This window comes from Mesoplodon densirostris, chromosome 3 (assembly GCF_025265405.1).
Source record: "Mesoplodon densirostris isolate mMesDen1 chromosome 3, mMesDen1 primary haplotype, whole genome shotgun sequence".
Taxonomy (NCBI): domain Eukaryota; kingdom Metazoa; phylum Chordata; class Mammalia; order Artiodactyla; family Ziphiidae; genus Mesoplodon; species Mesoplodon densirostris.
In genome coordinates, this window is record NC_082663.1 from 141,206,627 (window position 1) to 141,234,584 (window position 27,958).

A 27,958-nucleotide genomic window follows, 5' to 3' on the forward strand; every position below is an offset into this window, starting at 1 on the left:
AGGGCGGGTAGTGACCTTTAGCCCGAGAAGGGCTGAGCTTCTCTCCATGTGGTCAGGAGACCTGGTGCCCCTTAGGGGCATCTAAGGAGGATCTTGAAGGATGAGTAGGAGTTGGCAAGGAGAAAATCCATGAGTTCATTTAACAAACACATTTATTAATAAGAACATTTTTCACCAATAAGAACATTTTTCATTCACTCAACCAGGACTTTCTGAGGCCTCCAGAGGATCAATTGAGGATGTTTTAAAGAATACATAGTGGTGATCATTTTGTAAGATATAGAAATATCAAATCAATATATTGTGCACCTGGAACTAACATAATGTTGTAGGTCAATTATAATTCAATTTTTTTTTTTTTTGCAGTACGCGGGCCTCTCACTGTTGTGGCCTCTCCCGTTGCGGAACACAGGCTCCGGACGCACAGGCTCCGTGGCCATGGCTCACGGGCCTAGCCGCTCCGCGGCATGTGGGATCTTCCCGGACCGGGGCACGAACCCGTGTCCCCTGCATCGGCAGGCGGACTCTCAACCACTGCACCACCAGGGAAGCCCTATAATTCAATTTTTTTAAAAAAGAATACTTAAGGGGACTTTCTTGGCGGTCCAGTGGTTAAGACTCCACACCTCCACTGCAGGGGGCAGGTGCTCGATCCCTGGTCGGGGAACTAAGATCCTGCATGCTGTGCAGTGTGGGACCCCACCCCCACCCCCCAAAAAAGAATACATAGGTGGGACTTCCCTGGTGGTGCAGTGGTTAAGAATCCACCTGCCAATGCAGGGAACACAGGTTCAATCCCTGGTCCGGGAAGATCCCACATTTCCCAGAGCAACTAAGCCCACGTGCCACAACCACTGAGCATTCACTCTGGAGCCCATGAGCCACAACTACTGCGCCCGCATGTCACAACTACTGAAGCCCGTGCTCCACAACGAGAAGCCACCACAATGAGAAGCCCGCGCACTGTAACGAAGACCCAACGCGGCCAAAAATAAATAAATAAAAATTTAAAAATAAATAAATACATATATTTATTTTTTTAAAAAAAGAATACATAGGTTACCAAGAAAAGAACTCATTCATTCACTCCCTGATTACACTCCCTGATACCCTTCATGGAGATATTTGAGGAGGTTTTTTTTTTTTTTTTTTTTGCCGTATGCGGGCCTCTCACTGTTGTGGCCTCTCCCATTGCCGGAGCACAGGCTCCGGACGCGCAGGCTCAGCGGCCATGGCTCACGGGCCTAGCTGCTCCGTGGCATGTGGGATCTTCTCGGACCGGGGCACGAACCCGTGTCCCCTGCATTGGCAGGTGGACTCTCAACCACTGTGCCACCAGGGAAGCCCTTGAGGAGGGTTTTGATGGATGTGTAGAAGTTTGCAAGAAAAAAAATCTATTTATTCATTCAATAAATGTTCTCTGATGCTTCTCAAAGAGAATTTGAAGTGGATTTTGAAGGATAGGTGTTCACCGTGGAAAAATTGCATTCAGTCAGTCCTCCAGTCGGACAGTCAATAAATGCTCCCTGTTGCCCTTTGAAGAGGTCATTTGGGAAGGAGTTCTGGGAAGTTCTCCAGATAGATCATGGGCATTTGAGACCTCTCTGGTGGCTTCCCCTCCAGCAGCTCCCCATCTGTCCAGCCCAACCACCTCTGGTACAGGGAACCTCTCTTTCCTCGGGGTTCCAGCCAAAGTCCCAGGGAAGACTCTGATTGGCTGAGCTTGAGTCACATCTCCATCTTGAACCAATCACAGTGACTGAGATGGATAAGGACTCTAGGTCACATGTCCACCCCAGCCTGGATTACAGAACTTTTAGGCAGAACTAGCCAGAGACAGAAAGTTGGCCATGGTAGGGTGTGAACTTACCATCACCTGGGGTATGCAGGCTCCAGATGAAGTCTATTTATTGTAGGGTTGTCAGATAGAACACACAACATCCAGTTAAATTAGAATTTCAGATAAACAACACAGCTTTTTAGCATATCTATGTCCCAATTATTGCACAGGACATATACCGAAAAAGTATTCATTGTTTATGTGAAATCAAATTTAACCAGGTGTCTGTATTAGTTTGGTAGGGCTGCCATAACAAAGTATCACAGACTGAGTGATTTTTTTTTTTTTTGAGACTGAGTGATTTTAACAACAGAAATTTACTTTATTATAGTTTTGGAGGCTAGAAGTACAAGATCAAGGTGTCGGCAGGTTTGATTTCTTCCAGGGTCTCTCTCCACGGCTTGAAGATGGTATCTTTTCCCTGTGTCTTCACATGGTCTTCCCTTGTACACGTTTGTATACTAATCTCCTCTTATAAAGACACCAGTCATATTGGATTTGGATCTACCCACATGACCTCATTTTATTTAATTACCTCTTTAAAGGCCTTATCTCCAAATACAATCACATTCCGAGGTACTGGGGGTGAGGATTTCAACTTATGAATTTTGGGAGAACGCAATTCAACCCATAACAGTGGCTGCTTTGGAAAACGGTCTGGTAGTTTTTGAGAATATTTAAATGTAGAGTTACCATAGGACCCAGGAATTCCACTCCTAGGTATAGACCCAAGAGAATCGAAAGCATATGTCCACACAAAAAATTGTACATGAATGTTCACAGAAGCACTCTTCACAATAGCCAAAAAGTGGAAAAACTCAGATGTCCATTAATGGATGAATGAGTGAACAAAATGTGTCTATCCATGCAATGAAATATTATTCAGCCATAAAAAGGAATGAAGTAGTGGCATTTGCTGCAACGAGAATGAATCTTGAAAACGTCTTGCTGAGTGAAAGAAGCCAGACACAAAAGGCCACATGTTGGATGATTTCATTTATGTGAAATGTCCAGGACAGGCAGATCCACAGAGACAGAAAGATTAGTCTTTAACAGGGGCTGGGAGAATGGGGAGTGACTGCTCACTGGTATAGGGTTTCTTTGCGGGGTGATGAAAGTGTTCTGGAATTAGATAGTGGTGATGATTGCACATCTCTGTGAATATGTTTAAAAACCACAGAATTGTACACTTTAAAAAGGTGAATTTTATGGTAGGTAAATTACATGTCAATTTCAAACCGTGTGAGAAAAGCAAATTTGGCCTTGGAGTCCTGTATTTTTATGTGCTCAATCTGGCCACCATAACTTGGTGGGACACTACTGTACCTTACAGGCGATTAGCCAGAGACCTTAGCTAGGGTTCCCTCCAATCTGAGAACATACTCTAATGTCCAGGTCGAACAGTTGGTAACCAAGGGACCCTGCAGCTGCAGAGACAGTGGGAGTCCCAGTGAAAGAGAGAATATGGGTGCCATCTTGGGACTTTGGGCTTTTCCCAGCCTCCCTTTCCCTTCTGCAAAGTCAGGCTGAACAATTATCATCAGATACCTGTGAGAGGAGGTCCTCAAGAGGCACTTAGTTGGGTGCCCAATTGGCGCTCAGCAAAGGCAGCCATCCTCAGAAAAGAAACTGGTAACTACAGTGGCCACCTATTCTTGTAAATAAAGTTTTATTGGGACAAGGGCCAGGATTGTAGTGAGGCAAGAAGGCAGGGTCGTGCAAGGGCAGAATCTGATCCTGCTTTTATTTAAAATGTTGATGTCTAGCTCATCATGCATTTTTGTATTGGTTTCGATTCGTTAAACTATTGTATTAAAATGTTGTGTATCTTCATTACTGACTTTTTTTGTGGGCGCTTCTTAAATTTTGCACAGACGTGAGTGCCCCACTCGCCTCACCCTTGTTGTGTGCCCCCCGGGGAACATGAATTAACTTTTCTGAACCTCAGTTTCCTCATTTGCAAAATGGGGATAACTCTCCCTTCTAGGAAGATTCATTGAAAAATGTTTACTTCTAGGCTCTAGGGGTGGGGCGGGGCCTGAAAGGGCGGGGCAGGCTCGCCCGAAGGGGGCGGGCCTTTCGAGACCAGCTCTCGGAGAGGGGCGGGGTCAGGCCTCGTCAGCTGACCGGTTTGGCCAACGGCAGGGTGTGGCGGGGCCTGGCAGGCTGAGGCGGGGCAGGGCGCAAGCGAGCATTGCGGACTAGCCGGCGATGGACGAGCCGAGCCTGCTGCGGCGCCGTGGGCTCCAGGTGAGGCCCCTGCGCGGGCGGGCAGAGGGCGCTGGCGGAGTGAATCTGCTTGGGTGCCGGGGTCGGGGCTTTGGCGAATCTGTTTGGGTGCCGGGCTCGGGGCTTTGGCGGACCAGGGGAAACTGAGGCGGAGGGAGGTGCGCGCTCCGGAGACTCCCACTTGTCCACCCGCATCTCAAAGTGCTTTTCGCCTGTTGGGAAGAGGGTATGTCCATTTGACATATAGAGAAACTGAGGCTCCGTGGGAGAAACGGGCTGAGGGTTTCGACCTCTCCACCAGCAGCTCTAATCATATGAGCAACGACAGCCTTTGAGCGCTCACCATAAGTTCATCTCGTTGTGTCAATACTTTTACTAGTGCTATATTAATATTAATTAATGTGTATTAATACATGCCTCGTGCCTTCGCAGCGCCACCGCAGCCCTGCTTCAGCTCACCCCTAAGGCAAGCTGGGGAGGCTGGGGATGTCAGTCTGCCCTTTCGTCAGATAAGGAAACTGAGGCTGGAGTCTGAGAAAGTCACAAACCCGAGGTCGCACAGCAGGGATTCAGTCCAGCGACCTTAACCAGCTCTCAGGTGCACAAGCCACTGCCAGCTGGCTCTGTGGCCTGGGGGGGTGGGGGCTGGGGCGTTGGGAGGCACTCTTGCGTCTCCCGACCTCAGTTTCCCCATTCATTAGAAGAGCCCTCCTTTTCTGACCTCTGGCCCCGGGTTTGTGTTCGGGAGGCAGCGCCACCAGGAGATAAGCAAAAAAAGCATCAGACCTAGCAGAGGCTGGCATTCTAACGCATGTGACCCCGCGGCGGCAACTTCCTTGACCTCTCTGGACCTCAGTGTCCCCATCCGTCCAGTGGGAATTTAGACAATCTAGCCGTTTCCCTCTGGGGCTTAGACCACACCCGCAAGAAGCCACCAGTTGCAAGTGGGGGAACCCGGGATTCATCATTTACCCAACAAACATTTATTGAGTGCCTGCTGTAGTCCCCCGTCCCACGCCACCCCCGCCCCTCTGGAGAGGCGGGGGATGGAGGGTTCACCCCTGGAACCGCCCTCCTGGATCTCCCAGCCTGTTGGGGGAGACGAATGCCTGAGCAGCAGTGACCCCGCAGAGGTGTCAGCTGCGATGGGGCACGCTCAGGCACCCCTGGAGAAGGCGGCTGAACCGAGGGTTGCTGGGTGACCTTGGGACAGAGGAAGCAGCCACTGGTGGCAGGGCAGGGGGTTGGTGTTTGGGGAAATGAATGAGGCTCAGAGAAGCTAGAAAGGAGGAGGTGGGGTGGGGAGGTGGGCACTGAGGCCGAGGAGGGAGGGGAAAGGCAGGCCTTGAACCCGGGCTGCAGAACTGCGAACTTGTTGGGAGGTGAAGGAAGGGAGTGTTTCGGTTGGGAGTCAGGGAGGGTGTGGGTAGAGCTGCAAGGCAGAGACCCTGAGGACATGCGGGGGGGTGGGGGGCGGGGAGGGGCCGTTGCCAGAGGCAGGAGTGGGGGGCCTGAGCATAGAGGAGGGGGTGCAGCAGGACTGGTTTGCAGTGGGGTGTTGTTGGGAAACAAGCCCCGCCCGGAGCCCCAGATAGATTTGAGCCCTGCCTGCAGCCTCTTAAAATAGAGAAACCGCCTTCGGGTAGGCGAATGGGGGGTGCAGCTGACGTCAGAAACGGGGGGGTTGCTGTTCCATGGGGAAGAGGCACCCATTCCCTGATGACGAGTCCCATGTTACAAACGGGGAAACTGAGGCTCATAGAATCATAGCCTCTGTCCAGGTGTCACAGTGTGTAAGGCGACAGAGGATTTGAACCCAGGCAGGTCTGCCTCTCCCTCCAGCCCAACCCCACACTGGCAGGCCTCCATCCAAGGAGGCGGAGGGGCAAGTAGGGTTTGCCCGGTTGAGTGAGGGCATTCTGGACAGAGGGAACAGCACGTGCAAATGCCCAGAGGTATGCAACCATATGTATTTATGGGGAAGCTAGAAGCCATTTCTTAGTGCTAGAACTGGGCATGTGAGATGGGACCATCTGCTTCCAGGGCTTCCAGCGCTGATTTTGAAGAGGTTAGACTTTCTTCCTAGGGTGATTGGGAGCTATGGAAGGTGATGGAACAGGGGAGGTCATGTCAGATCTGAGGGCTTTGAAAGACTCTTCTGGAGCAGGTGGGGGCCAGAAAGGGGGCCAGAAACCAGGAAGGCATCTAGAGTAAAGGACCAAGTAGGAGACACATGAAAATAATTTTTAAAATAACAGTAGAAGTGTAAATAACTGCTCACATTAAGGGACATCTACAAATGCTAAGCACTGTACATACATTTAGTTCTCCAACAGCCCAAGAGATTATTAGCCTCATTTTTCAGAGGGGGAAACTGAGGCTCAGAGAAGGAAAATAACATCCAGGAAGTCAGGGAGTTGGAATTCTAAGTGGTCTGGCACTTGAGGGTGCAAAGATGTTGAGGGCCTTGGTTTGGGGCATCAGTCACACACTTCTTTGATTGGAGCCCAGAGCGCCCCCAGCCAATCAGGTCAGAGCCAATCAGATACCCTGGAGGGTGATCCTTGCCAAAGATCAAAGAGTCAATTCATGAAAGCTTGAGGAAGTCAGGTGCTGATTGGCCAGTCCAGACAATAGCTGGGGGTATCCTGGCCAATCTGACTGTGGCAATGCAGGGCGTGCGGTTGACTGAGTACTAGGAGGTTGTAAACAGGACCTGGCTTGGCCTGTGGACCACCAGTTTGCATTGGCTGTGGGTAAGGGGAAGAGGTGGAGACTGGCCCTTTCTGGTTTGGGTTAAGCTCAGTCTTCTGTGTAGCATTTGTAGGCGCCAGTTAACATAAGCTGTTATTACTAGGACTACTACCACTATTATTTTATCATTTTTTTCATCATCTCCCACTTTGCCCTTTGCTTAACAAACGACAGAATTTTAAAAGCAGATCCCCAAAGAGAGCATCCAGGGACAGAGAAGGTGGCCAGTCTGTGTCTGGACTTTGTCTCTCCTGCTGCTGGGGAAGCTCCCTGGAAGGTTCATCTGGCATCCTCACGGTCCGGTTCCACTATTCTCCTCCTCCAGGAAGCCCTCCGGCTGGTGCCATGTGGTCCCTGCTGACCTCTCTCTCTTCGCTCCAGCTGCCAACTTCCGATGAGACTTGGTGCCCACTGGGCTGAGTCCCACCCTCACCCTACTGTTTCCCACTAGCCTGCTAGCCCAGCCTGAAACCCTCCTCCTGGAACTCTTTTGGCTCCCCTCTCCCTCCAGCCCCTTCTCTTCCTCTGGGTCCCTACTAATGCCTCCAGTATGGGGGTGTCCATGCCCTACCCTGTCTCCTTCAGAATGTGGGTTCCTCCGGGTGGAGCTGAGGCTTCTGGTGAGGAAGCAGCATCTCCCAGCCCAGTCAAGCCCAGAAGAGGATGCCATAAATATTATCCTTAAAGGGCAGTTCCGGGGGGTTAGACCACCCCCACCCCCACCCCCACCCCCTTTCTAGGCGGGAGCCACTCGCTGAGGAACAGCTGGCAAAGAGGGGGCTGAAGGCAAGAGCAGATGGCGCAGGGAGCAGAGGGTCCGGGGGTGGTGCCGGGAGAGTTCCATGTGGGCCCAGCGTTCCACTGAGCCTTTGTAGGGGGGCTGCTGACCGTCCCTCACCTCTCTGTGCAACTTCACATCTTTTTGTATTTTGGAAGTAAATTAAAATTTGTGGTTAAATTGGTAGTTATTAACCTCACAAAATCATTCTCTGGGCTCTGATTGATCAAAGCTTCCCCCAGCACCAGGCCCTGAGCCTGCTACTTGATTCCTCCCAGGGCCCTACGTAACTGGACCATTTTCCAAAGGAGGAAACTGAGGCGCAAACGGCTGAAGTCGTTTGTCGGGGGTCACACAGCCCAGATTAGGGAGCCAGACTGGGAACCCAGGACTGTCAGTGTTTTGGAAGGAAATGGCTGGGATGGGGTGTGTGGGGGGTGGCACGTGTGGGCACAGCAAGAACCCCTGAGTTCGGATCCCAGCTCCTTACTGTTTTGTGGGTTAGTAGGGGAGGAGGAAGCTGGCATGAGATCTCATAACAACCGGAGGGGGCCGAAGGAGAGCCTAATGGTGGTGGTGGTGGTGGTGGGTCTATGAACGTTTGCGCAGAATGATAGTGAGCTCTCCATCCCCAGAGGTATTCAAGCAAACAAGGGGACCTCAGGGTGGCAGGTGAGCCTCCTCCCACCTTGAAGGGCTCTGACTTGATTTTCTGAGCTCAAGGTAGCTGGGGTCCAGCCTCAGGGCGACGCCCCACCCCCGCAGATCCTCCTCTTCCCCTGCCTGGAGACCCTGTTAACCCCTCCCAGCCCTGTCATCCCGAGCCCAGCAGCTTCCGGCCCCCTCCAATTGGCTGCGGGGGCTGATGACATCATTGGTTGCCATGACGAACGCCCAACTCTGGATGTGGGCAGCCCTGAGCCCACCGAGGTAAAAATAGTCCTGCATCCTCGACGCAACCGCCCCAGTGTGTGTGTGTGTGTGTGTGTGTGTGTGTGGTGTCCAGAGACCTGGATTCCCGGCCCTACCTCCGTCGAGAGATGTGGGCAGCTGCTGCCCTCCGCGCCTCAGTTTCCCCGCCTGTAAAAAGGCCTCTGCTCCTGATGCGTAGTAGCGGCTCAGTAAATGTGAATAAAATTTAGCAAGTATTGCGATAGTCTGCGAAGGCCCTTACTGAGCTCAACAGTAAGTAACACAACAACAATAATTTCTGATCATTTTTACCCCTTACATTTTAACCCTCTTACATTATCTCCAAATTACAGATGGGGAAACCAAAGCACAGGTAGTACCAGTCACTTGGCTCAAGGTTCCACGGCCAAGAAAGAACAGATGATAGATCTGGACCCAGGTCTGGGTGTCCTCAGATTCTAAACTTGTGCTATACAGCCTTTTGAGAATTAAAAAGCCCTCTTGGGCAAGCCACATTTGAGGGTGGACTCTGGGGTCACAGTGGAACCCAAGCACAGGGCTTTCTGCCCTATATATGGTGAGGACACCCAGGGTTGGTGCAGATCGGCTTGCTGAGCTCTAAAAGAGTCTTCAATAGGTAGTCACTGGTCAGTGTGCCCAGCCCCCACCAATGACCAGGACCCAAACCTGCATAGATTCTGCAGAAGGTGAGCAGGGAATGGCTTTCAGATCTGGGAGGGGACAGGGTGAGGATGACAAAGGAATCTCCCTTTTCTCAATAGATTATTAGTATTTAGCCACTACTGACATACTTCTTTGTAAATATAACTAATTTATTTTGAATAATGACTTTTTAAAAATGTAAGCAGGGGAGCTGAGAAGGGAGGTAGATTGGGAATCTGAAAGGGCTTCCTAGAGGAAGGGACGCTTGAGCTGAAACCTGAAGGATGAGCTTCAATTAACAAGCACCAGAAGGGAGGGAAAGTGGTCCTGGCAGAAGATACAGCTGGTGCAAAGGCCCTGAGGCAGGGCTGAGTCCAATGTGTGGGGTGAGCAGAAAAGAGGCATTGGTTGGAACAGGGTGAACAAGGGGCCAACTGGGAAATGAGGTGGGTGGAAAGCTAGGGATGAGAAGTGTTTGTCTCCTTGAGAATGACCCCTGTTTTCTTTTCAGAAGGAGCTGAGCCTACCACGCCGGGGACGTGGGTGAGTTCACCTGGGGCCAGTGGGCTGGGTGGGGCCCTGTGGCCCTGGGCACAGATAGTTCAGCAGCAGCCTCCAAATTGTGAATTTATTTAATAATTACTACAAAGCTTCTCACCTTGATCCTGCCCCGGTGTTTGCAAAGTACTTCACAGGCGCCTCACGTGGCCCTCACCACAGGCTGGGAGGTGAGGTACAAACTATGCCAGTTTGCAAACGAGGAAACTGAGGTGCATAAGGGTTGCATCGCTGGCTGTAAAGCAACCAACTTGAAAAGGTGGCATCCAGAGTCCAGACTGTAGAATTCCAGTCAAGTATCCTGGAACCAGCTTGCATGCCTCCCATGACAGGAAGCTCACTCTATTTTGGGGAACACCGGCAGAAAATCATACACTTCAGGGTCACATTAATGTTCCTGGTGATTGGCATTTTGAGATCCCAAAAGCTCAAAAAACATTTGTTCAGTGCCTTCCCCTGTTTACAGATGGGGAAACCAAAGCCCAGGAGGGGGAGGAGTTTGCCTCGTACTGGTGGTCTGGGGGAGTGTGAGTGCAGACACTCCCTCTTTGGAGGCTGCGTTTGCCTAAGTTGGGGGTGGGAATTCCCTTGCGCCTCAGTGAAATCACTCACTCAACAAACATTTTTTTAGGATCTACTGTGTGCTGGGCTCTGTTCCAGGCACAGGGGACACGGTGACAAGTCAATGCTGGACCCTGCCCATGGAGCTTGCACTCTATTGGAGAGAGTGATGAAGTGGTATTATACAGGGGAGAAATTAAACAGAGACAGACAGAGGGGGCTGGAGGGTGGCTTTAGCCCTGAAGATGTGGGATCTCTTAGAGGAGGTGACATTTGAGACTAGATCTGGAAGAGGAGGAAGAGCCAGGGGGAAAGTGTGGGGGGAACAGCATTCCAGGCAGAGGGAACAGCATGGTCAAAGGTACTGAGGTGCGAACTAGCTTGGCATTGGAAAAACAGCATGGAGACGGGGTAGCTGGGGTGAAGTGAGCATAGGGGAGGTGGAGGGAGAGGAGAAGGGGTAGGTCCTGGGGGTTGGATGAGAGTTTGAAATCTGATGGTGGGGCTGGTGTCAGAGTAGCCCCTAAGCCCAGACCATCTCTTGTTGGACTGGGGATAGTGCACCTGGTGGGGAGGGCCCTGAGGACCCCAGTAGGGGCGGGGCTTGGACACTGCCCGGAAGGCAGGCACTGTCCCCAGCCTTTGCCCAGGCTGGGGGCGGGGCAGTGGACCGTGAATCAGTACAAACCACTGAGGGCAAAGTCCTGGGCCTCGGAATAGGACCAGAACAAAGACTACCTGAGGGGTGTCTAGTCTTTGCCACCTGCGGTGTGCCTGACTGGGTCCAACCAGGATTTCAAGGGGGCCATGGCCAGACACAGACAACCGCAAACCTTCGGAGTCTGGGCTGGGCAGGAGGGAGGGTGGGGCTCGGAGCGCCAGGGGTCCACGTGTAGGGAGGAGGCTGGTGGGGCTGAATTCGGATATGAATGAGGGGGATGACTGACTGGGCAGAGGGAACCCAGGGAAACAAAGTGCTGTAGGCGTGGTCGGGGCCTCCCGTGTGCGCCGGGGTGGGGACACCCGCTGCGGGCGGCCGGGAACGCCTGGGCTGAGCGGCTGCGGGTGGGAGGATTGGGGTGGGGCACGCACACCGTGGATTGGTGTCCGAGAGACACCCCCCCGGGGGCGGGGCTGGGTGGGGCTGGGTGAGCGCGGAGGTACGGCCTCGACCGGGAAGGGGCGGGGCCAGTTGATGGAGCAAAAAGTCCGGCGGAGTAGGCAGTGACTGCCCCTCCTTTCCGGCCGTGCAGCTCGGGGGCTCGATACCCGGCACCTTCAGCGTCCCTGCCCGGGAGGGGTGGGACCGCGGCTCCCGCCTCGCACAATCCGACCTTTGCTGCGGGTCTGTGCCTGCGCGCAGGTGCGGGGCTCCGAGCCCCGCCCCGGGACGGAGAGAGCCCGCCCCAACCGCCCCCCCCGGCGGCCCAGGCCCCACTCCGCGTCTGTCTCGCCTACCAGGCGTGCTGTCCCGGCGTCCGCGTCTGTCTGTCTGTCCGATCGCGACACAATCAGGGCTTGGCGGCCACGAAGGGGGCGTCAGTACCCGGTCGCGTAGACGCGGCCCCGGCCTCGGCATGAAGTCCCGCAGGGACAAGCTGCACATCCCGGCGCTGACCCTCGAGTGAGTGCTTGGACCTGGAAGGGGAGATTTGGGGGAAGAGGGGCAGGCTGACAACCACCCTTCTTCCGCGTCTCTGCTCAAGTCGCCCCGAGTCGCACCGCCGCCTCCAGGGAGCCCTCCCAAGTCAACGGTCCGGCCCCGCCCTCGCGGCCTGCGCGAGATCTCGTATCCCCAGCCTCAGGCCCCTTCTCCCTAAGGAAACCACAACCCCGGTCCCGTCTCCCGATTCGGCCACACGCAGGGGCCGTTGCCGGGTTCACCGTCCCCGGCCTCTTTCTTTGCAGTCTGTCTCCAAGCAGCCAGAGCCCGTCCTTGCTGAGTCCCAGCAGCCCCTGCAGCCCCTCACTGGGCCTGCACCCCTGGAGGTAAGTGACAGCGCGCGCGGGCGGGGCTCGGACATCGCCCCGGCACCCCAGAGACTTGGAAGCTGCCCAGACCCAGCTCCCCACCAAGGTACTGTGGGCTGGTGACATGGACTCTCTGGGCCTCAGTTTACCTCTCCATAAAATGGCACTGTGATCCACACTAGGACCATGATGGGAAAATTCCATATTCAGTCATAGGCAGCAGGTTCCCCCTTCAGATAGATGGTCAGGGCAAGGCCAGAACTTGAGCTGTTGCCCAAGGACTTCCTCGAGACAGGTGCTGGGTTCCCAGCCTGCTCAGGGCCCTGCTGAATTGGCCTGGCCTCCTGTGCTGTGACCCAGCTCAGCTGGCCGGAAAGCTCCTCCCTGTGAATGTGTACACACACACACACACGCACACGCACACGCACACGCACACGCACACACACACACACACACTCCTAACCCTGAGAGTCCACCATTAGAGCCCTGTGCACTGAAGTCAACCAGGCCAAGTGGTATAGGGAGAAAAGAACCAGCTTGACTGAGTGCCCCAAGTGCCTTCTGTCCCCTCTGCAACCCTGGGAGAGAAGCACCCTTTCTGATCCCATTGCCCAGCGGAGGAAACTGAGGTTCAGAGAGGAGACACCAGTTCTCCTGGTTCAGTACGTCTGGGGGCCAAGTCAGGGCCAGCTTTGCCATCAGAGTCTGTTGAGGGTTTGAGCCACTCTCTGCAACGGCGGGGTCTCAGGGTCTTGCCCCTGTATGGGAGAGAACATCAGGGTTATAGTGGGCGCCTCACACAGCTTGGGCAAAAATTCAGGGAGGGGACAGATGTACAGGTCAATGATGTCTAGAATTTGATGGCCCATCAACCATTTACACCTTAGTGTGAATTAGCTGCTCAGACTCTTCCCATGGGCCTTTAGTGGGGAGAAGAGAGAACACTTTGGAGCCCACACTGGGAGCTGGGCAACAGGCAGGTACCTTCATTAAGCAGGCATCTACTGTGTGCCAGGTGCTAAGGGCATAGCTGTGAACAAGATGAACATAGTTTCTCCCTCATGAGGCTCTCAGTCAGTTCTCAGGAAGTAGGCAATGAACAAGGGAATGGACAAACAAGACACATTCAGACGGAGACCTCTTAATGTGGTGTTTGAGCCAAGGCCTGAGCAGAGCTAGGGGAAGAGAAGCACCAAGCAGAGGGAACTGCACATGCAAAGGTCCTGAGGCAGGGCCAAGATTTTTAAAGCCCCTGTGGCTACCTTGGGGGAAGAAAGGTTGGCTGGGGACAGGGGACAGGAATGGAGGTGGCAGAGGCAGGGAAGTGGCTAGGGCAACATCTAGGTGGGAGATGGTGGGGCCTGGACCAGCCTGGGGTGTCCAATGGGAGGCAGAGACTGTGTCGCCCCCATTTAGCTGAGGAGAAACTCAGCTTGGAACCTCAGAGTGTGTTGTCCAGAGGCACCCTTAGAGAGAGTGTCAGGCCAGATCTGACTCTGTGTCCTTGGCCTCAACCTCAGGTGAGGACAAGATGAGGGGAGGGACCTGTTGAGAGCAGATAAGCCAGTTTTACCAGGGGGAAATACAGGCAGAGGGTTTGGGACTCTAGCTGAGTCCACTGGCCCCCTTGCTTGCCACCAGGGGGCAGCAGAGCCCCGTTGACTTGGGCCAGGCAAGGAAATGGGTACCTGCCTCCCCTGCTCCAAGGGGAATAAGCCCACATTTGTCCCTTCAGCCTCCAAGGCCCTATGGGTCCAGCTCCTGTGATGAACCACCCCCCTGCCCCACGTCCTCCCATCCACCTCTCCAGTGCTCACCCTATTCTAGCCGTGCAGCTTCCTGGACTGCCAGAATATAAGCTGGCCAGCCTCAGGGCCTTTGCACTTGTTGTCCCCCCTGCCCAGAGCTCCGCTTTCTCTGTTTACTCCTTTATCCATTTGTCAAGTCTCCATCAAGCTCTCAGATAGGAAGCCTTTCGTGACTAAACCTCCCTGCCCCTGCCCCACCCCACCATAAGGGCCCCCAAGCCCCAGTTGCATCCATTATGCACATCCATTTCCCTCATCCTGACCCCATCATGGTTGTGATTTCCATGTTTTCTTGTGTGATTATTGAGTTGTTTTTCTCATCCAAAGGTTTGAGAGCCCCTTGAAAGCCTGACCTGGATCTGTCCTGGTCATCCTATAGCCTCAGGCAGGGCCTGCTATACATCAGGTGCTCAATTAATGCTTGTGGCGCAGACAAATGGGAAGCAGCTGGGAGGGCTCTACCTGTGGTGCTGGTGGGGAGCAGTTTGAAGAGAAGGTCATGAGTTGGGCCCATATGGCCAAGGGGACAACAAAGAGGCTGTTCCAGGCAGGAACAGCATTGTCAGAGATGTGTTCCCTCTGGGGCCTTGGACACCAAGGACGGGAAGAATTTGGATTTTCTACCGAGGGCACTGGGAGCCGCATAAAGTATGGGGCCTAGAGGGGCATGGACAGCTCATGGGCAGGTAGGAAGGGCTGGGGTAGCCCTACCAATGTGGGGTCGGAGATGAGGGTCTGTATGTCCACCTAGGGCTTTCCTATTTACACAGTTACTGGCACAAGCAGAGAGAGGCAAAGTCTGAGGCACAGAGTTAGGATTCGAGCTCTAGGAAAGGGATTTACCCAGGAGTGTGAATTTGCTGTAAAATGAGGAGCCGTGGAGGGTGTGTGAGTAGGGGAGGGGCTTGATCTAGTGGGCAAGGGGCTGGCACCAGAGGTCACTTGATCAGCCAGCCTTTCAGGGGAGGTCTTTGCCATGGCCACAGGCCCTCTGGATTGCCAGCTGTAACCCTGTTCTGCAGAGGAGGAAACTGAGGCCAGATGGGCGTGGGAGAAGCAGCTGCTGGGGATGCCAACACAATGGGCATAGTGGGAGGCACGTAGGCAGCACAGACTGGGGATGATGGGCAGCTCCTTTACTAACTGTGTGCAGAAGTGTCCCCGGCACACATGGTAGGGGGAGCTTGTGGACACATCATGTTAGCCTATGGTGCATGAGACCGTGGCTTCATCCCCAGTTGGGTCCCCAGGCCTATGGGACCTCGAATTCCTCCCATGCAGGAGGCTCTGTTTCCCGTATGTGGCTCAGGCTAAACACCTGAGGATCATGGGTGACCTCTCTTATCCTCATCTACACATATGACCCCACAGCAGAGCCTGTTCTTTAGTCTCAGAATAAGTCCAGGATCCACCCACTTTACTCCACAGCCCCACCCTGGTCCAGGCCTGTGTCCTCCGCTCCCAGATCCTGTTACAGCCCCTCACTAGCCTCCTGCCACCTCCACTCCTGCCCCCAACAGCTCCTGTTCCTCATGGCAGACATGGGGGGTGGTTTACAAGCTTAGTCCAGATCACACCCTCCCGCTGCTCACACATCCTCCATGACTCCCTGTTGCTGCTGTAGTAAAACTGCACTCCTCCCTGTAGCCCACAAGGCCCACATGGTGAGTCTTGCTGGCATCTTCCCCTCAGTCCTGCTTCAGGGCCTTTGCATGAGCTGTGCTCCCTTCCTGGGATGCTCTTTCTCCATGGCTGGCTCTTCTTCCTTCTCGATGTCTCACTGCTGGCTGCAGTGTCACGTCAGAGAGGCCTCCTGGCTAAAGTTGTCCTTTGCCAGCCTTACCCCTGTTCTTTTCCTTCCTCAACTTCAGTGTGTGAAATTAACTTGTTCATTTAATTGTTTTCTGTTCACTCTCTGCCTCCCCTACCAGACTGGGGACTCCTGGGGGCAGGGATTATTTGTGGCCTGCATCCTCAGGGTTCAGTACAAGGGCAGACACACAGTAGGTGCTCAATGTTTGTTGAGTGAATGAGTGGCCAGATATGGGTTGTTTGAGCCCCTGTCTGGGGGTGTGGAGAGCAGGCCTGGGGAGACAGCAGATATCTGGGCCACTGCGTGTGGGCCACCTGAAGGTGACACTGGGCTTGGAGGGAGTCTGAGAGACTTGAGAAGCAGAATGGGTGGCAAGATGGATGGGCAGGGTTAGGGCTACACATCAGGCAGCAACACCCCCTGTACGCCTCAGTTTTCTCAGATGTGGGGTCTGGGCTCCAGGTCAGTCCTGCCTGGGCCAGTTCCCAAAGTGTTGTGAGGCCTGTGGGGGGTCCACCTTCAGGGTGACACTGTCCCTGACTTCCTGGGGCTGTCATGAAAGGAGGAAGCATTAATTCACAGTCTACTGTGTGAGACATTCCATAGTGAAGATGAACTGTACCCCCAGCTCTGTACCAGGCACTTTCTGTGCCTCTGACTTTATTCCATTTTCACAAAGGGACATGTGCATATGGGGAACCAGAGGCCTGGAAGTTTGCCTAATGCTAACGTTTATCAAACGTTTACCAGGCACTCTTGGGACGCACAGAGTAATCTTCATGTCAGCCCCATTTTCCTCCCATCTTACAGTTGAGAATACTGAGGCTTGAGAAGTTAAATCAGGCATCTGATTTCCTGATAGTAGCCAGGCTGATGGCCTTTCCCATCATACAGACAGGAAGAGCATATCAGATGCCCTGACTCAGTTTGCTAAACACACCCTCTGTGCCAGTCCAGCGCTGGAAGATGCTGGGACCTCAAGGAGCTCAAGCCTGGGGAAGACAGAGCTGGACAGACACAAGAGGAGACCTCCTGAAGGAGGGGACGCTGAATTTTGCCAGGCAGGAAAGGCATTCCAAGGAGTAGAGCCAGCGTGGGTGCGGTAGCATGAGCTGGGCCAAGCCGCTGAATGGGTCTTGAGTGCCGCACTCAGAAGGGGTTAGCGCCTAGGTAGGGGAGAAAGGGGCGCGATCGGATTTACATTTTGAAGGAAGGGAGCCAACTTCGAAGGCAACTACATCCAGGTACCGCCAACGCCCCGCCCCCGCCTCCCGCAAGCCTGGCAACGTCCCGCCCCTCCGCCCGCGGCCATGGCAACGCCACGCCCACCAGCCAGCACGCGGGTTCGCAGGCCTTGCTTCCGCGTCGCTCGCCCCACCCCGCCAGGCCAGGCCCCGCCCCCGCGCTGTCCTGGGCGGGGTTCCAGGCCTCGCTCCCGGGCTCGCGCTTCCTCCTCGCCCCCTAGCCCCAGCCCCGCGACGCGTCCCCGCCCCTCACCGCGGGTCTCCCGGGGCAGATCCCGCCGTGAAGGTTCGCGTCCCGCCGCCGCTGGTTGCGCCCCCGCGCCTCTCGGGCCTCTGGCGGCGGCGGCGGCACAAAGGGAAGCAGCATGTCCGATCCTAGCTACTGGACGGCGGTGGCGGCGCCCGGCCACCGGAGCCGCCTGGCCAAGGGCGCGCTGCTGCAGCGCTCCAAGAGGTAGGGGGCTTCGCGCGGGCAAAGGCGCGGCGGCGGACCGAGCAGACACGAGTTGCCAAAAGTGTGTCTCGGCAGCGCGGGGAGGGCCACTGTGTGCGGCGGTAGGGGGAAGTGGGCGGATGCTTTGGGATCCAGGTATCCCCTGGGGTCCCAGGCACCCTCCTTTCACCGCTCCTTACCCAAATTGGGGTGTTTGTCCGCCGGGGTCGCAGCTCAGGTGGTGACAGAAGCAGCAGGGATTTGGGACTGAATCAGAATTCAAACCTGTCCTCTGGGCAGACCTGGAGAAGAGCTTCTTGGAAAAACTGAGGCTGTTTAGTCCCTGGGGCCCAGTCAGCGGAAATGATGGTTCGGAAGCAAATATTTGCTGCAGGAGGATGGTGTGCTTGTCGGTTATGGGGGGGTGGGGGGAAATCACGGTGTTCTATCCAGAGCAAAGTGGAGTCTCAGTTTCTTCTGAAAGGCAGAGAAGCTAAGTGAGGGCTGTGAGCTCTGCTGGACCTGCGTTGAAATTCCAGCTCAGCCACTGTCAGGCTGTGTGCCTTCAGGCATTTCCTTAACCCCTCTGTGCTTGAATGTCTCACCAGTGCTTGGTCGGGGCATTCCCAGAGGGGAGCACAGGCAAAGGCTGGACGGTGGGACCAGCTGCTGAAGGACCTTGAATGACTAATCCAGGGTTTAGGCTCTTCTTCCAGAACCTGGGGAGCCACAGAAGGCTCATGGGCACCTCAGGGATCAGGTGCAGGAAACTGGCCTCAGGCCCCTCTTTTCTGACATAATTCTCACTCTCTGTTGTGCCACAGGGCTGGTTATTGAAAAACTAGGCAGCTCCTCAGGGTCCTGGGCCTTCTCTAGGGAGGGCTGAGCACACAGTTGGTGCTCAGTAGATGCTCGGGAATTGAACAGATGATGCCCAGTTCCCCTTTGAGATCTCAGATTTGGTTGTTTTCAAGAAAGCCCTGCCTGAGAGCAAGGGGGAGGCTCCCAGTGTTTTTCCAAAATGCTGTTGGAAGTGAAAAATGATGCATTGGGGTGCAGTGTGGGGGTGAAGGGCTGGAAGAGGATGTGGGCTGTCGGATGTGTGTGTGTTGGGGGGGTGGTGACAGGAAGTTTTGCAGGAACCTGTGGGTTTCGCTTTTGCTTTTGCACCTCAGACTAGAGGACAATCTCTGCTGCTGATGGCATCTGTGGCCTCAGTTTTCCAGGCTGGGAAATGGGTGCAGCTGGTCTCTCCCTGCTCTGGGCTTATTGGTATTGGCAGATGTTGGTGATTTAATTCGCTGGAGAGGTATTGCTTGCTGTCCCACCATGCACCAGGCCCTGTGAGCAATGTCAGGAGAAAGATGACAATATACGTACATGCCGCAATTTACCCAGTGCCAGGCCCAAAGCTGAGCACTGTGTATGCACCTTTGCAAAGTATACAGATGGGGAAACAGGCTCAGCAGAGCAGCTGCACATGGAGCCGTGGATAGGCTGAACCCCTCCTCCGTGCATGTCTTGTCTCCTGAGCCAGTTGCTGACCTCATTCTCCTTGGCCTGCACTGTGCCTTCTGCCTGGGACGCCATTCCTGGCCCTGTGAGGCCCCGAGGTGTCATCTCTCCCTCCCTGCGCAGTTCTCCCGCCAAGGCTGGGCTGCGTTGGCGGCTCAGGCTGTGTGGGCTGATGCACTTGTCGAGAGCAATCGGAGCTGTTGCCGGGCGACTGCCGGAGTGGGTGGGGGGTGCAGTGTCGCTCCCAACTTCCCTCTGCTAGGGCGGGGGCTGGGGCCAGGGCACATATGGGAATTACTGGGCAAGGGTCGGGGGGGGGGGCACCTGGGCCAGGGTTCTGGCGGCCAGGAGGGAGCTGGGATGAAGGGAGGAAAACATGTGGGCAAAAGTTCGGCAGAACAGGGACTCCCCTGATGGTCCGGTGGGTAAGACTCAGCGCTCCCAATGCAGGGGGCGCCCCGGGTTCGATCCCTGGTCGGGGAGCTAGATCCCGCGTGCCGCAACTAAAAGATCCCGCATGCCGCAACTAAAAGATCCCGTGTGCCGCAGCGAGGATCCCACGTGCGGAAACTGAGACCCGGTGTAGCCAAAATAAAATAAATAAACAAATAAATTTTTTTTTAAAAAAAAAAACATTCTTTGAAAAAAAAAAAAGTTTGGTAGAACAAGAACAGGACCCAATGTGCAAGATTCTGGCTTTAGGGTTTCCAAGGATCAGATTGGCGTTTTAGGGGGATCTTGGGGAGGGGGTCTGCTCAGAGATTGGAGCAGTGGCCCTGGGAAAAGGTGCATAAAATGGAGTGGGCGCCTGCCTCAACCCACCTGTGGGTTCCAGGATCCTCTCCAACCTCTGCCTTATTTGCCATTGTTCCTGGCAGTGGCCATGATGTGGGCAAGGCTGTGGGGGTGGGATTGTGGAGCAAACTTCCCCCCAACCCGGCATCGCGCAGCATGCGGAACTTCCCCCACCAGAGATCGAATCCGTGCCTCCTGCATTGGAAACATGGAGTCTTAACCACTGGACCGCTGGGGAAGTCCTGGGCGTGGGATTGTGAACACAGAAGCTGGAGAAGTTGGGCCAGGGCCATGACGTTGGAGCGGGGCGGTCCGCCTGGGGAGCAGAGAGAGAGTGGTCGCCCCCAGCTTCCTGTCCTGCCCTGAAGCCATCACCCATGTGCTCCCGGCTGAGCATGTGGTCCTCTGAAGCAGGAGTCCTGGACCTGACCTTGTCCCCACCTTCCCCCCCGACAGCTGCCGCAGCGGGAACCGCAAGAGCCTGGTGGTAGGAACACCCTCGCCGACCCTTTCCCGGCCCCTGTCACCACTGTCCATCCCAACAGGTGAGCGTGGGGGCAAGCGGGGTGGGGTGGGAGTGTTCTGTCTCCACCCCCACTGACTCAGTTCCCCCACGTCCTCCTCAGCAGGCAGCAGCCCCCTGGATAGTCCTCGGAACTTCTCAGCTGCATCTGCTATCAACTTTCCTTTTGCCCGGAGGTGAGTGGTCTCCGGCTCTGGGGGATGGTGTTGACTTGATGGACGAGGGGACAGGCAGGGGCATGGACGTGGTGGCTGGACCTGCCTCCTCATTAGCCTTTTCCCCACCCCTGGCCTCTGCCCTGCTGTGGTCTCTCCTCTGGCTTCCGCCCCTGGCAAATGCACGCATGCACGCACGGTCTCCTGCAGCCACATCCCGAGCACAGACAGGTAATTTCTATGAGCCCTCCGGGAGGGGGAGGGAGAGGGGGTGGCATGGCTTGGTCCAGGAATCACTCATTCACTGAAAGTTGTTAATTCACTTAACAAGACCTGATGGAGGACCTGTTATGTGCCAGGCACTTAGATGTCACTTATTCATTCAACAACGTTTATTCAGTGCCTGCTGGATGCCGTGCCCTACACTGGGGGCTGAGGAATGAGAGGCTGGACTTTGGCCCTCAGGGAGTCCTCAGTCTGGTGGGAGTGGCCAGCGTGTACCCCAGCAGCTGCAACTCAGAGAGCAGCTTTGATGGGGGACGAACTGGCCGCTGGTGTCAGGGAAGAATTCCTGGAGGAGGCAGCTGAAGAACATGGAGAAAACACACAGTGGACTTGTTCACCCTGTATTCCGGTTCTTGGCCTTTTCAAAAGGTCCTTCCTCCAATGGGGCCAGGATTGGCCAGCCACAGTGCCTGCCCTTGGTCCCCACAAGCTGCAGGGGCCGTGCCTTCCTTCCAACTTCTCATTCTCTCCAGGGCCGACGGCAGAAGATGGTCCCTCGCGTCCCTCCCGTCTTCTGGCTATGGAACCAACACGCCCAGCTCCACTCTCTCGGTACCCACAAGTCCTACCTTGGCAGGCAAACAGGGGAGTGCCAAGTTGGGGGTGGGGAAGACGCGTCTTTGGGGTTTTTTTTTTTTTTTTTTGCGGTACGCGGGCCTCTCACTGTTGTGGCCTCTCCAGCTGCGGAGCACAGGCTCCAGACGCACAGGCTCAGCGGCCATGGCTCATGGGCCTAGCTGCTCCGCGGCATGTGGGATCTTCCCGGACCGGGGCACGAACCCGTGTCCCCTGCATCGGCAGGCGGACTCTCAACCACTGCACCACCAGGGAAGCCCCTTTGGGGTTTTTTTTAAGGTGTTGGATAGTTATCCAATCAGCAAACATCCTGGCTGGCCCCTCTGTGCCCCATTTTGGGCAACGTTGGGGCATCCCTGAAAGGACCCAGCCTCAGCCCCAAGGGGCTCCTGGTCCGGGGTACACAGATATCCTCATCCTTGTGTGGTCAGGGAAGGCCTGGTCAGAGGGGGTCTTGGGGCTGCCAAGGGAGCAGGTAGGGAAGGCTTCCTGGAAGAGGGGACAGCAAAGCTGGAGTTTTGAGGGATGCATAGGAGCCAGGCAGGAGAGTTACCATCTGATGACCAGCAGACAGCCTGAGCCTTCAGGGGTAATGCTGGGGTCCTGGCTGTGGCACTGACCATGAACCCATGGCCCCGATACCCCCTCCTGCCAGTCGAGCTCATCCTCCAGGGAGCGCCTCCACCAGCTTCCTTTCCAGCCGACGCCGGACGAACTATGCTTCCTGTCCAAGCATTTCCGCAGCTCAGAGAGCATGGCTGATGAGGAGGGCGGCCACCACTCACCTCGCCTTCGGCCCCGCTCCCGCAGCCTCAGGTGGGCCTCGACCTCTGACCCCAGCCCCAGCCCCAGCCCCTCCCTGGGCTGGCTTTGGGACCCACATCGTGGCTCCTCCTCCACCTTTGGTCCTGACCGTGCACAAGCCTGGCCTCCGGCCCTTGGCCCTCAGACCTGACTCAGCCGCCCTTCCCTGGGCTGTGTTTTGGGTCCCATGTCATAAACCAGTTGTCCCCTCCTTCAGCCCTGGACGCACAACAGGGGCCTTCGACAACGAGATCGTCATGATGAATCACGTGTACCGGGAGAGATTCCCCAAGGTGGGCAGCGCCTGGCGGCTAGACCAGCCCCAGCTCCCTCCATGTTGCTGTCCCTCCAATGGCACCTGCTGTCTTCCTGGCTGCGTCCCCCCATCTGTTGTCCATTTCTGTTTTTACCTATCTCTCTGTCTCAAACTCCCCCCTCCCCCACCCGCACCTATACACGTTGCTTCTTCTCCTCCAATCTTTGGACCCCATCATCACATCTCTCTCTCCCACCCCCATCTGCGCATGTCGCTCCCCAGCCCCATCCAATGACCAGGTCACCCCATCTCCCCCGCTCCCCACCCAGGCCACAGCACAGATGGAGGGCCGTCTGCAGGAGTTTCTGGCCGCCTTCTCACCCGGCGCCCGGCTGGCACTGGCTGACGGCGTCCTGGGTTTCATCCACCACCAAATCATCGAGCTGGCCCGCGACTGCCTGGCCAAGTCTGGAGAGGCTCTTGTCACCTCCCGCTACTTCCTGGAGATGCAGGAGAAGCTGGAGAGGCTGCTGCAGGATGTGCGTGGGGGCAGGGGAGCGCAGGGTTTAGGGGTCCCCAAGGAGGGCAGGGCAGGACCAAGGGCCTGTGGATGACGCTAACACCCATCTGCCCCCAGGCCCATGAGCGCTCAGACAGTGAGGAAGTTGGCTTCATTGTCCAGCTTGTCCGGAAGCTGCTGATCATCATCTCGCGGCCAGCGAGGCTCCTCGAGTGCCTGGTGAGTGTCTTGGCACATGGCCAGGTGCCGGGCTGAGTCCAGGCACCCAACAGTCCTGCCGAGATACAAGAGACAGGCCCCATCGTATAGGGCTTTGAGAGGAATGCTGGGGGCTGCCAGGCTGTGGCGGGCTTCCCAGAGGAGGGGCCGGGAGCTAAGATCCCGGGGACGAGTTGGAGCCGCTGGTGAGGATGCTTCAGACAGAGGGAGCGGCGTGTGCAAAGGCCTGCAGGTGGGACCAGGCCTCGGCTGACCAACCCCTCTGCACCCCCAGGAGTTTGACCCTGAGGAGTTTTACCACCTGCTGGAGGCTGCCGAGGGCCAGGCCCGCGAGGGCCAGGGCATCAAGACGGACCTGCCGCGGTACATCATTGGGCAGCTGGGCCTGGCTAAGGACCCCCTCCAGGGTGAGCTGGGGGTGGGGCAGAAAGAAGAAACTGGGGCGAGATTGCGGTGGAGCCGGGATTCCAACCCACGCCCATCTGACTCCAGAGCCGCCACACTGTCCTTCCTCTCTCTTTGGCCCTGTCCTCAGCCACCTGCAGGGCATATTATGGGGAAAGTGCCCAGGGTTCTGGGGTAAGGTGGCCACTAGTTGGAGCCCCTGACCTGCGAAGTCCTCAAATGCTAAGTCAAGTTGGGCCAGGGTGCCAGGGGACCACCCTTAGCAGTGGCATTCACGTCGTCCTGTGAATTCACAAAGCACTTTCCCAATTTCATCCTACTGTGGCCCGGGAAGTAGGACCCGGGAAGTGGGAGTCAGATGGGGCAGCCCATGGGCACGACCGAGGTGGCCGAGAACCCCCCAGCCAGGACGGGAACAACCCAGACATGGTGCTAGGGGAGCATTGAACCTGGCCTGGTCCAGGGGTGGTTGGGGGAGCTCTGGGAAGAGAGGATATTCAGGCTGGGGCCTGGAGGATGGAAAGGTGTGCAGATTCAGGGGAGAGAGAAAATGAACCGGGCAGGGGGAATGGTGAAGGCAAAGGTCCTGAGGTGGGTCTGTGTCTGGCGTGTTGGAAGAGCAGTGAGGAAAGGAGTGTGGCTGAGGAAGGAGGGGAGCTGGGGGGAGGCGACGGGGTCAGCAGGGACCAGCCGCAGTGGCCAGCGTCCACTGGGATTGGGCTGCCATTGTCCCCATTTAAAGCTGGAGAGACTGAGGCTCTAGGCAGACGAGATTGAGCTGGGGTTCAGGCCCAGGTGTGCCCAAGGCCAGATGGCACGTGGACTAGCCGTGTGGCCGCAGCCAACCTCTTTTCTGTCTCATGAAGACGACGCAGGTGGCACTGTGGGTGGGCCCGGGTGTCAGAGGAAACACGAAGTGGCCAGGCAGGCAGGTGGCAGCTGAGGCTGCGGGGGCAGATCATCTACCCAGCACCGCGCAGTGGGCCCACTGATGGTGGGACGGGTGGGCTGCATTTGAACCTGGGCCTCCCTCACCCTGAGGCTCCACTGCCTCATCTTAGCCTTGCTCTGTGACCGCAAGACACTGTCTTCATGGTCACCGTCACTGCTGATGTTCACCAACTGCACACTCCTACCTGGGGCCGCCCCTCTGCTAAGCCCCAGGGCTGGAAACTAAGGGGGCTCGCCTGGGCCATGCCCTGAGCTGAGGAGGATGTTAGGAGCCATCACCCAGAGGGGCAGCGTCACAGCCGGTGTTCACAGGCCCAAGACTTGGGGCCAGGGTTCAAGGTAGGCTGAGCATTTGGAGCCTGGGCTTCCCACTGGCCCTTCTAGAAGGTTCCTTAGTCGTTGTTCAGTCCAGCTTCCTGGGTTTGACCGACACCTGGACGCAGTAGGGGCTGAATGACAGTATCGTGAGAGCTGGTCAGAGGAGGCACCATTTCCCCAGCCCAGGATGAGCCCTGGAGGCCTCCGGAAGTCTCTGGGTGGTGGAGGGGCAGGGCTCAGAAACCCCATTTGAGGCTCCTCCCTCATTTTACAGAGATGGTGCCTCTGAGTCACCTTGATGACAGTGGAGGACAGCCCCCAGCACCGGAGTCCCCAGAAGTAAGACGCAGAGCTTTGGCAGCCCCACCTGTCTTGTTCTTTTGACGGTAGACCAGGTGGCCATGAGAAGGGCTGGGTTTGCTGTTTGCTGAGGTTTTGCATATAGCAGGTGCTTAATGAACGCCTGTGACTTTGTGGGGGATGGTGGGGTCAGGTGAGACTGCCCTGTCATGGAGGTTGGGCAGGGCAGGGTTGGAGGGGGCACTGGAAAGGGGAGCTTTGCAGAATGTGTAGGAGTTTTCTGCAAGGAGGGCAGCATGGCGTAAGCAAAAGCTCAAACTCAGAAGCTGAGTTTGAGAAGTTTGTATAGGAGAAGAGGTAGCGTCAGGTGCCAGGACCAGCAGTTGGGACTTGGGGGCAGGAAGAACGCAGCCTGCTCTGCAGTGGGGCAGGACCCTGACCCCTCTTGCCACCCCCCCGCAGAGTCGTGCCCTGGTCGGCGCTTCACGGAGGAAGCCCTGTGAGAGCGACTTCGAGACTATCAAACTCATTAGCAATGGGGCCTACGGGTGAGTCCTTGGGTACCCTGTAGACCCATTTCTCAGATGCCCATGAGGATGACTGAAGCCCACACAGCCCCTGAGTGTGCAGACAGGGAAACTGAGGCCTGAAGAGGGAAGTGGAGGCACAAAACAGCAGGGGCATGGCCGTGGAAGGGCTTGTCCGTGATCTAGGTCCTTCTTGCCCCAGGTGTTTGGGGTTCTAGGAATTTGGGGACTGAGCAAGGAAAAAGATGGCCACACGATGGCAGTAGCGTGCGCCAAGCATTCTTTAAGTGCCGCTTTGACGGATTCGCTTTGTGGGAGGGGGGAGGAGTCCCTTACAACATAAGACCCTTGTGGGGTCTGGGACGGAGGGGGGCTTGCAGAGGAGGCTTCTGTGTCCAAGCTTATGTGTCCACAGCACAGTGGGGAGTCTCTGGGTCAGAGAGCTCCACGGGGCAGGAGCAGCTTGGGGTCTTTAATAGCCCCAGCGTTTATCTTATCTACAAGGTATGCAAAACCAGCAGGCTCTAAATGGCTAAAAATCTGCTTACTTGACTTGTAGTTAAAGGGATTTGAGTGTGTGCCAGCGGGGCTTTTGAGCTAACGGGTCTCAGTCGGCTGTGAAGAAATAAACAACCTAGGGGTCATCTTTGGCTCTTTATATGACACCAGGGAGAGTGGCTTAAACCCACGGGGTGGCTGCTTTGGGAGAAGGGAGGGCCGGGTAAAGAGAACAGGTGTCCCGGGTGGAGGGCACAACACAGGCAAAGGCACAGCGGGTTGGGTTCTGGACCCAGGTCGGGTCCCAGTGCTTGCCGGGACCTGGATCTCGGGCCTCAGCGAGCCCGGCTCCGCCCCCCCCCACCCCCGCCCTGCCCCGCCCCAGGGCCGTCTACCTGGTGCGGCACCGGGAAACGAGGCAGCGCTTTGCCATCAAGAAGATCAACAAGCAGAACCTGATCCTTCGCAACCAGATCCAGCAGGTCTTCGTGGAGCGCGACATCCTCACCTTCGCTGAGAACCCGTTTGTGGTCAGCATGTTCTGCTCGTTCGAGACCCGGCGCCACTTGTGCATGGTTATGGAGTATGTAGAAGGTGCGGTCACTGGGGCTTGCGTGCCTCCAGAGCAATGGAGAGCTTACTCCTTATCCAGAAGAAATACCTTATCCCTCCTTTGATCAAGCCCGCAGTCTGCTCTGTCCTCCATAGGGTCCCAGCCTGCCTTGGGGGACCCTCAGTCTGTGGTGGGGGACCCAGCCTCAGGGAGTTGGAACTGGGGGATCCCAAAGAGAAGTGTGAGGGCAGGACCCTAGGGTATAGGGGTAGGATGGACAGCCTAGGCAGGAGGGACTGGTGGGCAGGGGCCTAGAGGCTAGAGCAAGAGCAGCGAAGGGAGGGAGGCGTGCGTCAGAAGGACTAGGGGGGTTGGGGACCAGGGTGAGGAGTTGTGGGATCAGGTTTGCAGTTCAGGAAAGAGCAGGGCCTTCAGGTAAGTGCAGGACGTGCATTTACCAAGCTGCTGCCGGGTGAGGAGAGGAAGCATGCACTTAGGAGGCACCAGCTGTGTACAGGGGAAGGGACTGTGCACTTAACAGAGCTGCTGCCCTGCCAGGGGAAAATCAGAAGGCAGGGTCTGCCTATCCTCCCGCCCCTCCCAGGTCCCCACCCCAATTCAGGACAGATTGGAGACACTTTGCAGAAGGTGGGGAGGGCACATAGGCACAAGTCTGGGCACGGCTGTAGAGCCGAGGGCCTCTGTGAGCACGTCCACCCCTCTGCAGGCGGCGACTGTGCCACGCTCCTAAAGAACATGGGCCCGCTGCCCGTGGATATGGCCCGCATGTACTTCGCCGAGACGGTGCTTGCGCTGGAGTACCTGCACAACTATGGCATCGTGCACAGGGACCTCAAGCCAGACAAGTGAGTGGCCCGGGCTCTCAGGGGGCGGGGCTCAGAGTAGCCTGGGGGCGGGGCCTCTGAGTGGGTCTGGGACTGCTCAGGAGCCCCACCATCTAGATTCTGCTGGCATCATGGGCCCCCTGCTGGTAGAAAGCAGGGATCTTGACAATGTTGAGCACCTGGTGTGTACTGAAGAGAGCAGGTATTTAATAGGCGCCTGCTGTGTGCAGGAGAAGGACAGTGCACTTATCGAGGTGCTGGCCAGGCAATGTGAGGGGGCACAGACTGGACAGGGGAAGGGACCAGGCACTCACAGAGCTGCTGCCACACAAGGGAAGTGAACATGCAC

General features: G+C 56.1%; 1 protein-coding gene across 5 annotated transcripts in view; it reads left to right on the forward strand.

Moving 5' to 3' along the window:
* Positions 1–4,051: 4,051 nt before the first annotated feature.
* The window catches only part of MAST3 (microtubule associated serine/threonine kinase 3), a 37,665-nt gene continuing 13,758 nt past the window's right edge, over positions 4,052–27,958 (forward strand). Inside the window, exons 1-15 of one of the 5 annotated variants that reach the window (XM_060093865.1) lie at positions 4,052–4,090; positions 9,688–9,719; positions 20,331–20,419; positions 20,501–20,573; positions 20,763–20,783; positions 21,311–21,389; positions 22,069–22,229; positions 22,435–22,510; positions 22,803–23,012; positions 23,111–23,212; positions 23,487–23,619; positions 25,161–25,225; positions 25,649–25,734; positions 26,597–26,805; positions 27,492–27,630. In XM_060093865.1, the coding sequence (XP_059949848.1) occupies positions 4,052–4,090; positions 9,688–9,719; positions 20,331–20,419; positions 20,501–20,573; positions 20,763–20,783; positions 21,311–21,389; positions 22,069–22,229; positions 22,435–22,510; positions 22,803–23,012; positions 23,111–23,212; positions 23,487–23,619; positions 25,161–25,225; positions 25,649–25,734; positions 26,597–26,805; positions 27,492–27,630 (1,514 nt within the window). Of the gene's footprint in view, positions 4,091–9,687; positions 9,720–11,740; positions 11,920–12,203; positions 12,285–17,313; positions 17,586–20,330; positions 20,420–20,500; positions 20,574–20,762; positions 20,784–21,310; positions 21,390–22,068; positions 22,230–22,434; positions 22,511–22,802; positions 23,013–23,110; positions 23,213–23,486; positions 23,620–25,160; positions 25,226–25,648; positions 25,735–26,596; positions 26,806–27,491; positions 27,631–27,958 lie in introns of those variants that run through there. The other 4 variants (XM_060093862.1, XM_060093863.1, XM_060093864.1 and 1 more) reach the window with 4 other exon arrangements.